Below are 13,442 nucleotides of genomic sequence, written 5' to 3'. Positions count from 1 at the left end.
TTATAAATAGCTAATCAATATAATCACACTAAGTGTACTCAGAGTGGTATTACCTTTCAGTATTATGAGCAGTGCAGATCGGTCCCCAATGTCGTCAACCAGCACAGAAGGCTTTGCTCTACCCAGAGTCGTGGAAGATGAATTTTTCCTGTTTTTTTCCCACCTATTGAGCTTTTGAATACCCCACCCCCTACCAAATATTCGTTCCAGGAAAGAACCTACTGTTGATCTTACATCTCCATTTGAATTTATATTAACATGCTGCTTTTCCATAAGGTCATTAATTACTAGGAAAAAACGACATGTTTTTTTTTTCCCCTGATAAAGGGATTGCAGGCTGGTGGAGAAATATGTGGGATCTTTCTGAGAACCTAAAAATCCCTTCAGGTGGATAACTAATGTACACAGACATGTCCCATTCTGCCATTAAGAAAATGCTTCTGCCCAGCACTTATAAGCAAATTCTGTCGGATAAACATCGTTACGAAAAAACTTAGTAACCTAGGCAATTGGCACGTGAAATGATTAGACAGATGTCTTGTGAACAACAACAAATTCACTTTATCAACCTTGGCCTAGCTGCTCTTTCTGACTTTCCATGATTTGAATGATTAAGAAGGTTAAATTCAATTACTCTAGAAAAATCCATTTTCATTCTAGGTGCAAGTATGAAAAGTTTGCTTTTTTTTTTTTTGGTGGGCGGGGGGGTAATGATGATCCTCATAGTGTTAAACAAACCATGATGTTCTACTTAAATTTAATCAAATAAGCTTTTGTTGGATGCCTTTCACATGCCAGGCACTGTGCTACTGATTTCATGTGGCGTAATATCTCTAAGTACTGCTTTTGTAAACTAAGAAATTGTATTTATTAGGCACCTGGGGAATATTTAGAATCTCCATGGCAGGCTGTCACAGATTGTGAGATACATTAAAGAACAGAGCCTACTTCATCCTCTCCTCCTCTTACTTTACAGATGAGGAAACAGAGGCCCACAAAATGTGAAATGGCACAGCCCACATCTCACTGATGCACACTGCGGATGCTGTGGGCCGACATCCACGCCAGACCCAAGCTGCCTCCTTATCTCTGCAGTGTCCCAGGACCCCTCAGGAGCCATGGACCATTGCCCCAGCATCTTTTATATTAGTGCCAGTTAATATCTTCTGACCCAGGCTGAGCCACGGAAATGGGATGCTCAGGTTGGCGTCTGAAGCAGGCTGAAGGAGCAGCCCCACAGTACTGTTTCAACAGCTGATGAAGTTAAGAGAAGAGGCTGATTATGCGGACCCAGGGAAGCCTGCTTTGACAGGTCCCTACCTGGATACTGAAGGAGTGAGTAAAAGCAAAACCTTGGTTAGAGTTAATTTGCCCTTGATTTCTATGGCGTTGTTTCTTAGGAAGGTGCTATTTTTTTTTTTTAATGATTAGATTATTTCATTTGGAGATAATCTGATCCTGTTTCCTTGCACATGGATTTGTAAATGATTTCCTTTGGCATATTTTGAGGATTAGAAACTAAGCTCACAGGCATTAAGGCATCAAGGCCCAGAGCCAATTCTTCTCTTTTGCAAAAAGAGAACTTTTAAAAATCTCCTTCAAATAAGTTCTGACTTTCTCAAGATTAGTTAAAAGTCCTACACAGCATTCAAGCAATCTGTTTGCTACCCTGGTGACTGATAATTTGTGCATAGACACTAACCCAGCTCTTTGAGGTAGAATGGCCCAGCTATCAGCTTATCTTGCTCATTGGAGCATGACCTAAAAAAAGAGGTTGTTAAATTTTTTTCTGGAGTCTGGTGAGACCTATTTTACTCAGAAAAATATTTTCAAATGCATAAAACAAACTAACAGGATTATAAAGGAAACTAATTATATTGATATATGTTTTATAAAATATAATTTTAAATCATATTTTATATGCTTTTTAATTAACATACTAAATAATGAGTCTTAAGAATTACCCAAATTTCTAATTCACACTGAGTGTGAGTAAACAGTATTTCTAGATATCTGTAAACAAATGTAATGTTATATAAAAATATAAGTGATTTTTATTAGTTACAAAGTCACAGATGCTGTAGTTGTACTAGGGCTTGCTGCTTATATTCAAAATTGGAGGAAATTCTAAATTGCAGTTAGAAACTAACACAAATAAATAGGTCATGCTTTTCCCATTGAAGGTCACACAAACCACTGTTTCCATATGTGGATCCACTGGGGTAGACCAAGTTAAGAACTGTAGCTAAGCTAAGGCCTTATGAATTAGCTGTGTTCTGTGTAACCCTAGGGACTCATGAAATGGAATATTTTGCAGAAAGTTAAAGCTTTGCGTTCTTTTTTGGTTTCTTCATGAAACTACCTGTTTCATGAAGCATTCTTTTGCAGTCCACTCCCTTGTTTTATTCTGTTGCCAAACTGCAGCCTCATCTTCGCACAGCCTTGTGGCCCAAGCGCAAACTAGGACTGCACTGGGAAATCAACTTGAACACTTGCTGAAGATGAAACAATTGCAAATAAATAAATAAAGATTCTGTGACTTCAGAGGATTCAGAAACCCTGGCTGAAGGAATATCCTCCCGCTCTCGACTATGTTTGGTGGCAGTGGGCCCAGAAAGATGACTTTCAAGTTTGGAGACAAGGACAGGAGTCCTTGGGGCAATACTTCAGCATAGGGAAAAGGACTCCACATGTCAGGGAGGGAGCATTAAGCTGACATAGAGATATGGTGATGGGTTGTCTTGGGAGCCATGCTCAAAGGAAATATTTCTCCTAGTTCCAGGTCTGAAGTCAGCCTTAGAAAGGGATATTAGGCTTTTGGTTTTTAGTTTCTGTTTTTGTTTTAACTTATCCTGGCTTCGGTTTTCCTCTCCACTATTTCGCTCTTCCCTTGGTCTTGATTTCTTCTTTGGTGACCGTTGGTGTCAAGGATTTGCTTCCACTTATCCCATCCCCGTCCGACTCACCCACCCTATACAAAAACATTATCGCTAACCTATCAGGAGAAAGGAGAGGAGTCAACATTTTAGTAAGGGAGCAAATGCAAGGAGTGAAAAATAAACAAACAACAAATACATAAACGAGAAAAGACTTTTTGAAAAGTTATGTGTTAGCTTACCAAGAGAGACAAGATTGAGGTGGAGGAAATCAAAGGGAGGAGTTTTCGCCCTTAAAATCTGTATACAACCATATTGTTGGAATTTCTTTTTACCTTAGACACCTGTTACTATTGTGTTTTTTTTGGGTTTTTTTTTTTTACGGTTTTTAAAAATATTTATTTATTTATTTATTTTGGTTGCACCAGGTCTTAGTTGCAGCAGGCAGACTTTTTCTTTTTTTTCCACAAGAGTTAAACAAACTGACACCAAGCATTGTAAGTGGATGACCACAACAAAAGCAACAATGACTGCAATTACCAAACACGAAACACACTCATACTGTCATAATATTGACATTCAGTCCAGTAATCCTCCACTGTAACAGCTCCTTTACTTTGCAGTGAGAATTGATTTGTATATTTTTTGCCTCTGAGACTATTGTGTTTTTAAAAAGTAAAAGTAGGCAGAGCCTGCTACTACGCTGTCATTATTAATATCACTAGCCACCATGACTTTATCTCATTTAGTTCGTCTGATTCCTGAACTCATTCCGTGGGATGGTGGATACAGTTTCATCTTTGCTAAGCCTGTGCTTTCCACATCCACTGAATAAACACAAACGAAACCAATAATTCTCTGTTGATCTTTTTCTTTATGGTTTTATTGCAGCCCCTGTTTATCTGCTTCTCCACCTTTTTTTGTTTGTTTTTAATAAAATACTTGAAGGATGAATGCAACCCCTTGCTTCTGATGTCACCAGTTTTAGTTTTTAGGCACCATTTCTTGGGATAACACACTGACAATCTTTGATTACTTTATTTCCTCCCCCCTCCACCCTTTATTTTAATTGCTCCTCATTTCCTAAATTACATCTCTGCTCTTGCAGCTAAGACCTCACAATTTGACCAACCTTCTATTTTTGGTACCGCTCCCAGGATTGAAACAAACACGTTGGTAAACATGTCCGAGGACCACCGCAGGGCGGACAGAGTGCGGAGTCTGTACTTCCTCCCTTGGGTCTTGCAGTTCTGGGCTCTAAATGATATGGGAAAATACGCAAAACCCTTGCATCCTGACTTCATTCCCAGAGCCCCAAACTGGCTGCAGATATTCTGTGCATTTGTGTGTCTACAGTACGCACGATATTGGCACCACTGGCATATATTTGAAGAATGTTTCCCTAACAGCCACCATCTGCATGTAAATATAATGCTACATACACTCAAAGTTTTTTCAAGAATATGAGAATAAAAGATGACAATTACCTGCCCTGTCATTTGCTAGAAAGAGCTCTGTTTTAAATTGAACCAAAGAAAAACCACAGACTTTTGTACCAGTGCCAATATCTGAACACATTTGGCTTCTGAGCGTCCCAAATTTCTTAAGTTCAAATCCATTAATACATAAATCTACTCCTCAGCCGCCCTCTCAGACACAGGCAAACCACACTGAGCTACTCACCGAACAATCTGTCAGTGGGTCCCTCATGGTGAAATGTTTGCTTCAGTCCTTTTACCTATGCTCCGGCATTCAGGATGCTGCACCAAAAGTTGGGTGTGTCCTGGACTTCCGGGATTCAAAGGGCCTAGAGTACGTCAGTCCTTGTCAAACACCCCAAGGAGGAAGTCCCAGCCCTGGACTTGAATCCCGTTTGTTTTCTGAAAAAGCAAAGAATGGCTCCGGGTCAAGAGAGCTGGAGTGAGATAGTGAGAATGACTCCTGTAAATACTTAGGGGTCAGAATACTGTGTCCTGAACTGTGTGGCCTTGAAAGAAAGCCCAGAGGTTATAAAGCGTTCCTGGTAATTCAGTCACTCAGGGCTGAGAGTAGAGGGATTCTCTCAGCTTGCCATATTCACCTTGTTTTTTATTTTCTGTATTTTCAGTTGCTGTGACACACTGGGGTCTTTTGGGTTGGGGAGGAGGGACTGCACCTTCCAGGGTTAGCTAATTCCTAGAGATAGTAGACAACTAGCTTATAAGCATGGCTTTGATATGCAATCCAACCACCCAGAGCTCAGACCCCCAATCACCTCCCTTATCTACCTCTCACACACCAAGCCAATAGTCCCCCTGCCCCAAATCACCCCAGGGCCAAGGTACCAAACAACTAAGACCACCCCTATATAACCATGACTATAGTGGAAGATGTCCAGAAAAGGCTATCAGGGAGCAGGCATGCATTAACTACCTCGAGGGGCCTAACACTACACAACCCTCACTACTGTCCCAAGAGGACCAAGAAGCTAAGCTATCAAGTCAAGGAGGATTTTTCTATGTTCAACCTCATTTTTAAAAATCACTCAAAAGGATAAACAGAACCAGAAATCAGCCATCAGCAACTTATTTTTTATCGCTTTCTCTGCACCTGTGGCCCAGGGGTCAATCCTGAGATTTCCAGCTAATGGCCTGTTGCCTTGTGACAGCTGGTCTGTGGGCAGCTTTGCTCTGACTGGCAGACAGGTCCCCAGCCCAGAAGGAGCTCCGTCCACACAGCCCAGGGGAACACTCCAGAGCTGCCCAGGTGACTCTGACTCCACCCATTTGCCCTTGATGTGCAAGTTCCATTCCCAGTCCCTGGAAATAACACATGAAGAGGGAGAGACAATGAGGGAGGAGGACTTGCCCTGTAATCTGAGGGAGGGGTCCTTAGTCAGGGACCACCATTCACACACTTAACAAGGTTCTCCCCTGAGCTTCTGCAAAGGAACGTTATCACCGTAGGTTACCACACGGAGCCGTAGCTATCGCAGGGCTAGAATTAGACCAGGCACCCGTCATACTGAAAGAGTTTTAAGACAGATTGTAAAGTGAGGTTAGTAATATGTCACTCTGATGTGTCCCACTGGAGGGCTTCCTTGCCTTCAGAGATGGTAGATAGACTTGGCTGGTGCCTTGGATCCAGGGCCTGGGGCAGCTCTGTGTCTTCCCCCAATTCCTGCTGCGCTTGGTCTCAGATCAGGCCCAACTCAGTTCAGAATGGGGAGACTGGCCTCCCTTGCCAACCCCACAAGAAATGCCATCACACCAAGCTTGCCGTGGTCTCTGTGGCCCTCTGGGAGGTTGGTAGGACATGCTCACACCCATACTCCTCATGTGTGTCTCTCCCAGCAGGCTAACTAGCTTTCCCTTAGTCCTCTTGGAGAAATTAAAGTATCTCCATCTTACTACAGTATTCCTCCCACAGACTGTTGTACAGGCAGCAGGGTGTCCTGGCTGAATTTATACTGAGAATTAGAGTTTGGCTATTTGTTGAGCTTCTCAGAAGGGTGTTGGAATCTGCAACAAAACCTTGATTTTGGAGGTTAGAAAGAGGGCTGTATCAGTCATCTCTTGTCACAATAATGCTGTGTAATAAACAGAAAACCCAGTGGCTTCACATGACTTTATTTAGTTCGCAAGTGTGTGGTTTAGTTGGGTGATTCTTTGGGTCTCCCTGGCCCTACTCTTGCAAAAGCAGGTCATCTACAAATGTCTCTCGATCTTGGCAATGCAGCTCTTCTGGGCTCTGCTGGTCGGGTGGCTGGCTGGGAGCTGAGGCGAGCCTTCCTCAGCCTGAAATCTAAGCCAGGCGGTTCTAGGGCGTGTTGAGGAGCCAAGAGAGCGAATGGAAGTGCTCAGGCCTCTCGAGGTGCAGGCATGGAACCGACACACCATCACTTTGGCCCCATTCAGCTGACCGAAGCCAGTTACAGGCCAGCCCACATTCAAGGGGGTGTGGGAGATTCCAGTCCTTAATGGGAGGAGCTGAGTCTCTCATTGCAAAGGGCACACACACAGAAAGGGGCAGAGAACTGGGATTTGTTTTACATTCAACCCACTGCAACGGTCAGTCTATTTGTTCTTCAGTGACTAGAGAGATAAAGCAGATAGGACACCGGAGGGGGATGGCTGAAATATGTCAGCCTTTCCCTTTCTTCAATTCAGCCTCAGGGGACCTGTCTGGAACTTCAGCAGAGATTGAGGTCAGGGAGAGAAATGAGGGGAGTTAAGTTCACGACAGACTCTAGACACAGATTTGGAGATAGGGTCATTCTCCCCTCTGACCCCGCATCCCATCCTACACATACTCTGCCACGCACACCTCCCCCGCTGCGGAGGGTAGGGGTGGGGACGAAGTAGCAGAGCGGGTTCTGCAAGGTGGCTGCAGCACCTGAGGCTGTGGCTGGTAAGGCACGTTGGCCAGGAGGTTTGTCCTTGAGCATATGAGAATCTCCAATCTCTGACTCCCAGAAATGGCCCAGGGAGACTAGGAGAAGGAAGCTGAGTTCCTGTGTGAGCAAAAGGGGGAAGAGCTTATAGTTCTGGAATTGATATTAACATCACCTCATTTGTATCTACAGGTTGATGAGAACTAAATATAGTGAAGCATCTCAAAGAACGTATACTATACTTCTTTCAAAAGGTTGGTGCCCAAGGCATCCTTTTGAGTTCTCTCACTTCAGGTTTGCCTCTGGCCACGTGTTCCCGGCTTGCACTCATTCTCTGGCTTCTTTCCAGTCCAGGCCTCCAGCTTGACCTACCGTTCGACCATTCGGATCCTCGTCCTCCTGCTTCCTTTCCCTGTGTGTGCTCAGCATTTGCCTGCTGGCATGGCCTCTCTGCAGAAAGAAAACCTGCAGCGGACTGATCTGGAAGACAGCCGACCCACCCTTTTGTGTGCTTCCGCCAAAGAGGACACATCTGCTGAGTGTCTGTAAGCAGATGTTGGCACCAGTAAGTTAGTAAGAAGGAACCCAAATGTAACAGAGGTTAAGGGCAGTTCAAAACTTGCCTCGAAGTTTCTTTAGTAGCCAAAGCATGCAAAGAATTGGAAATGGCGCAAACATCCATCAGTAGGACCTGCTTAAATAACTTATGGCAATATGGGCTCACATTTAGAGGACTTACCATGTGTCAATATGTAATATTTGTAAAGATATTCTAAGTGCTTTGCAAATATTAACTTTTTAAATCATCATAGCAATCATTTGAGATAGATCTGTATAGATCCTTATAATACACATAGGAAAACTGAGGCACAAGATGCTTAAGTGACTTACCTAAGGTCACATAGTTAGGAGTGAGAGAGCTGGGCTTCATCTAATTCCAGTGCTTCCGTGTTTCATAATTATGCTGCACTGCCTCTCAACCCGGATGTTGGGAAAAAACAGATCCAAACAATGAGGATAGAATATAAAATATTTAGTTGTATATACTTAGACACAGGCTGCAAAAGAATGAGTATGAGTGTAGTTTGGTACCTATATAAGAAAAAACATCCAGGCAGATATACACCAGGCAGACAATAGTATATCTCTGAAGGATGGGACTGTGGAGGACTCTTCCTTTCTAGGTCATACATTTCTATATAATTTTAACATTTGAAACAAACATGTATTGCTTTAGAAAACGAACAAGACAAATAACACTTTTTAAAAAGGATAACAATTATGCTAACTTTAATCTTTTAAAAAGTTAGAACTAATAAGTGAAGTGGTGACAGCAGGCCTTGTTAGTCCATATCTTCAGGACTTTGCATAATGCTGGTTCCTTCTACCTAGAATTCCTTCTACCTTTATGTGGCCTTCGTGGGCTTTCATTTATCTCCAAAGTCCAGCTTGTGTCATTTTCCCCAGACACAGTACACTCTTGCCTTTGTACTATTGTTATCCATGGCTTGCCCTTCTTTTGATTCGTTTACCCCATTGTGTCGAGATTATTTGTTTCATGGTCTGCCTCCCTCTCTACTCAGTGAACTCTTTATATAAAGTATGTGGAGCAAAGTAAATGTCCAATAAATAATTGTTTTCACTTAATTGAATTCAACTCTGAGAAAGTGGCCCCGGTAGCTAGTTCCTCTCCATCCACAAGACGGAGAATGTTGCTTATGGGTAGGCCTATATCCTCAGCTCTTGGGAAGCAGAGTTCAAAACACTGAGAGCGAAGATAAGTTATGACCGGGCAGGAACTCTAAAATGGGAAATGGTCCAAATGCCCTTGGGAGACTCCACTGCTCTGATTAAAAATGGCCTTGACGAGCAGGAAACTGAGACGGAATCAGAAGAATCCCAAGGGGCCACTTAGAGAACTTTCTTGGAGAATTGTTGGTTAAAAATATATAAACATAGGAGATAAGAAAAGTCTTGGGACCAAGGATAAAATCAAAGGGTGGCCTAATGCTAAGAATAAATTTAAGAAAGCTGGAGTCTAAAATAAGCCAACTTCTGCAAAGTGTGCCAAGAACATCTGAGATAATTTTTACCATATCTACAGCAAGAAGAATGTAAAGGGACAGCATCTGGGCTTGGGGCTGCTGGCCTCTGTTTCTGATGACAGAGTAAGCAGGAGCACTTGGTCAGGTTGCTGGGCTCCAGGGGTGAGAGCGTCAGGCAGAGAGGCTGGCCACCGGCGTGCCACATCTTCACCGTGCCTTGACACATCCTGCTTCTGAATCCTGGACGAAGCCCCCGCTCCCTGGACTGTTTGAGCTGACAGAGGACCAGTACCATCTCTGCAGCCATTCTAAGCACGTGAGAGCCACGGACAGTGTTTACAAGACATGACATCACTTCCACCAATCACCCTCAGAGGGAACTATAGAAGCAATCTCATTCTGACTAAACAACGTTTTATTTTTAGTCTCTGGTTGCTGCAGTGATTAGTTTCCTTAATTTCCATATCTCTCCAAACCTGGAAGAAACATTTCTAAAGCCTTGCCTTAATGCATACATTAAAAAAAAAAAAAATGTACCTATGCCCAAAGCCTGAGGATGAGAAAAAAAAAAATCCGTCTAATTTAGAAGCACTAATGAGTGTTTTAAACTATAGCAGGAGTGGAGGAAGGGTGGGGGGCGGGCACCTGGATATCGTTATTGTTAATAGCCAGCCTAATTTGTAGCATCTAAAGTAACTTTTTATGATCAGTTTGTACTAATTGTCTTGTGGTTTTTAAAATTGCACAAAATAGGTTTTTTTTTTTACCACTTTCTACTTCATAAAAATTACCTAATTTTTAAATTAAAGTCCAAATGGTCACAATTAACTTACTTTATAAATACAAACCTGTATTCAGTGTGCTAGGGCTGAATTTTCATTGTTGTGCGTGTCCAAGTTCCATATATATTAATTTAAAATCTCCAGGTGCTAATGGAGAATAAAGGTGAAATCAAATAGATGAATTTGCGTAAAACAAATTAGTGTAAATTTACTTTTCCCCAATAAGCCCTAGGAAATGAAAACTTAATGGACAACTAATTAAAAATCAGGTCATCCTACAGCCATGATCTATGGCTTGACTTCCCCCCAAAAAAGCCTAAGAAAAATATTTTACAAATGCAGATTAGTCTAAATTACATTATATCTTCATTGGATCACCTATGTTAATATTCATGTGCTATTACTTACATTTTCCTAAGCTCATCTAGGGCCAAACTTAACGGATTTCAATTAAAATGCACTCTGGAATGTCAAGAAGAGGGTTGCTTTTGTCTCCAGGGCACAGTATGAGTTTGGCATTTTTGCTTATGTAAATAAAGTGCCACCCAGGATTTATTTGCCTTTTTCAGCATGGTTATACTTCTACGTTATAAATCATCGATTTATAGTTATTTCCTATAAATCATTGCCAGGTTATGGAGATAGAATCTTAGAAAACAAAAGCACTCCAAATGGTTATTTACCTTGATTCCTTCTGCAACTGGAACTTAGGAGCTGGGGGATGGGTGTGGAGAGGAGGAGGAGCTTTACTATTTCCCTTTTCACATTTAGAATTTTATATGATGTGCTTGCATTACCTAGTCAGAAGTATAAACTAATTTTTTAAAGCCGTTGCTCATCTCTGGGACTGAGGGCACTCAGTATATAAACCGGTTTACTCAGAACTTAGGTTCAGTCAACCAGCCCTCTGTGTACTTGTTTAAAATCTTCCCCTGTTGTCCTCTTACTCAAATTATTTAACCCCTTACTCAGCTTCTCCCGCAATGCTTCTGAAATGGTTCTCCTGAATATCACCGTTTCTTTCATTTTTGCCTCTCGGAAGCATCTTGTACGATTGATAATTCATTGATGCCAATTCGTTCTTTCAGTCATTCAGTGAGGTCTGGTGTAGCCCCCTCTTTGATCCAGGCACTCTGAGGGACACAAAGACGAATAAACTCCAATCCCTTCTTTCAAGGAGCTCAGTGTGATGAAGGAAGGTTATATTACATTGTGATAGGTTATATGAAGGAGGTCTTTACAGAAATGTGATGGGAACTCTAAAGACGTACCCTGATCAGCTTGGTTGGGGAAGGGGAGAATGCCAGAAAATGCTGGCAAGAGACGGTCACTCTTGCTGATGCTCCAAGGGCACATACTAATTATCTGTGCATAAGAGAGTGTGTTGGTGTATTCAGAAGAGTTCCTTGAGTACACAGTTTGCGTGGGACTTTATATTATAGTTGAGGCTGAAGAGATACTCAGAGACGAGACATGGGAAGCCTTAGGTGCCAAGTTTTAACTTTAACCCAAAGGTAATTGGAGCCACACAGGGGTCTTCTTCCATGTAGGATTTTAAGCATATTTGTGATATTCAGATGCGCATTTCAGACCAATCACTCTGACAGCAGTATGGAGACTCTAGAAAAGGAAGACATAAGGATCAGGAAGACTGGGAACCCATTGCCAGGAACCAGGAGAAAAATGGCGAGTCCTTAACTAACATGGAGAGGAAAGGGTAGAGTTTTAAAATGGAACCAGGATGACTTAGTGATGAATTGGATTGGGAGTAAACAATGAAGGAATGGTTGGATCTGGAATGAAGCCTAGGCTTCTGATATCTTCCCTAAGATTCCCTTCTCTATGGCCTCCATGGGAGGCACTAGAGGGCAGGAATTAATAGTATAGGCTTTGGAGCATGAAAAATATGGTTTTAAAAGTTGGCTGTACTATACATTAATATGCTAATTTTGGGGGAAATTTCTTAACCCCTTTAAGCTTCAATTTCCTGATAGGTAAAATGGAAGTAATATACCACATAACTCATAGCAAAGTATACATAATAAATGTTCAATAAACACTAGCTGTTTACTATTACTGTTATCATTATCATTCTAATTTATTTTTGCCAAATAAAGTAAGGCATTATTAAAGATGATTGTATTACACACACAAAATACTGAAAACTGCAACTATTATAATTCAAAAATTGCAAAAAACTAACATGACTATTCTACTTAAACAATTTAGAATTCTCAAGAAGTTTTAGCTAATGTATTTTCTTCTTTCTCTAAACTTCCCTTTAAGTGGCTGAGACAGTTTGTATTGCTTTATTGCTCTTGGAACTCAAAGATGGCATTCTCATTTTTAAAAAGTGATCTTGCTGCATCTAAATATCTGAAAATTTCACTTGAGACATTATTAGGGTTTTGAAATCATATATTGATTTTAAAAATTATCTCAAATTTACAGAAAATTGCAAATTCAGTACACAGAATTTTTTCTTTTTTTCATACCTTAATATCTTAGTGTGTATTTCCTACAAACAAGGACATTCTTCAACAAAACCACAATACAACCATCGAAAGCAGGAAATTAACATTGGTTCATTACTACCATCTACTCCTCGGTTCCACCCATTGTCCTCATTATGTTCTCCATAGCAACAGGATGCAGTTCAGGATCATGCATTGCATCCTGTTGTCAAGTCTCTTTCGTCTCCTTCACTCTGAAAGAGTTCTTCAGTCTTTGCTTGACTTTCATGCCATTGAGCTGAAGATTACCAGTTAATTATTTTGTAGAACGCCCCTCCATTTGCATTTATCTGATATTTGCTCATGATGAGATTCAGGTTATGCATCTAATCATATGTATGATTCCTGTTGGCAGGAATATCAACAGAAGTGATGCTGCTTTCTTACTGCATCCAATCAAGTGACTCAAGATTCCATCTGTAGCATTACTGATGGCATTTACTTAATTAAGATGGTGTCTGCCAGGCTTCTTTGCTGTAAAATTACAACTTTTGCCTTTGAGGTTAATAAACATGTTGCAGGGATGTACCTTGAAACTACGCAAACACCTCATTCCTCATCAAACTTTCAGTTTATTCATTTACTAATGTATATGAACTCACAGTTTCCCACTTTATTCAATGCATCATAATCAGTTACTATTATTAATTTTGATGCACAAAATGTCCTAACTTTGGCCAGTGAGAGCCCCATCAACTTGGTTCTGTGCCTTATACCATTTGCCCATCATTCTTTGAGTATTTCCTTGCTTTCTGGCTCGACACAATGTTCCATTCCAGTCTGTGCTTTCCTGCCCAGCCCTGGATTTAGCCACTTCTTCATGGAGCCCTGGTTCCTGTCAGTGGAGAATGGAT

General features: G+C 41.4%; 1 protein-coding gene across 9 annotated transcripts in view; it reads right to left on the bottom strand.

Annotated features, from left to right (window-relative positions):
* Positions 1-10,222, bottom strand: part of NOSTRIN (nitric oxide synthase trafficking) — a 70,177-nt gene extending 59,955 nt beyond the window's left edge. For 6 of the 9 annotated variants that reach the window (XM_061201273.1, XM_061201300.1, XM_061201310.1 and 3 more), the window contains exons 1-3: positions 10,142-10,222; positions 8,140-8,221; positions 4,560-4,756 (exon numbers count right to left, since the gene is read on the bottom strand). Coding sequence is in view for 3 of the 9 variants with exons in the window: in XM_061201318.1 (XP_061057301.1) it covers positions 4,560-4,586 (27 nt within the window). In the remaining 6 variants the exon portion in view is untranslated. Of the gene's footprint in view, positions 1-53; positions 95-1,702; positions 1,720-4,559; positions 4,757-8,139; positions 8,222-10,141 lie in introns of those variants that run through there. The other 3 variants (XM_061201348.1, XM_061201290.1, XM_061201280.1) reach the window with 3 other exon arrangements.
* Positions 10,223-13,442: the final 3,220 nt, after the last annotated feature.

The sequence above is a fragment of the Eubalaena glacialis genome, chromosome 1 (assembly GCF_028564815.1).
Source record: "Eubalaena glacialis isolate mEubGla1 chromosome 1, mEubGla1.1.hap2.+ XY, whole genome shotgun sequence".
NCBI lineage: Eukaryota > Metazoa > Chordata > Mammalia > Artiodactyla > Balaenidae > Eubalaena > Eubalaena glacialis.
The sequence above is the reverse complement of the archived record's forward strand: the minus strand, read 5'-3'. Positions and strand labels throughout refer to the sequence as shown.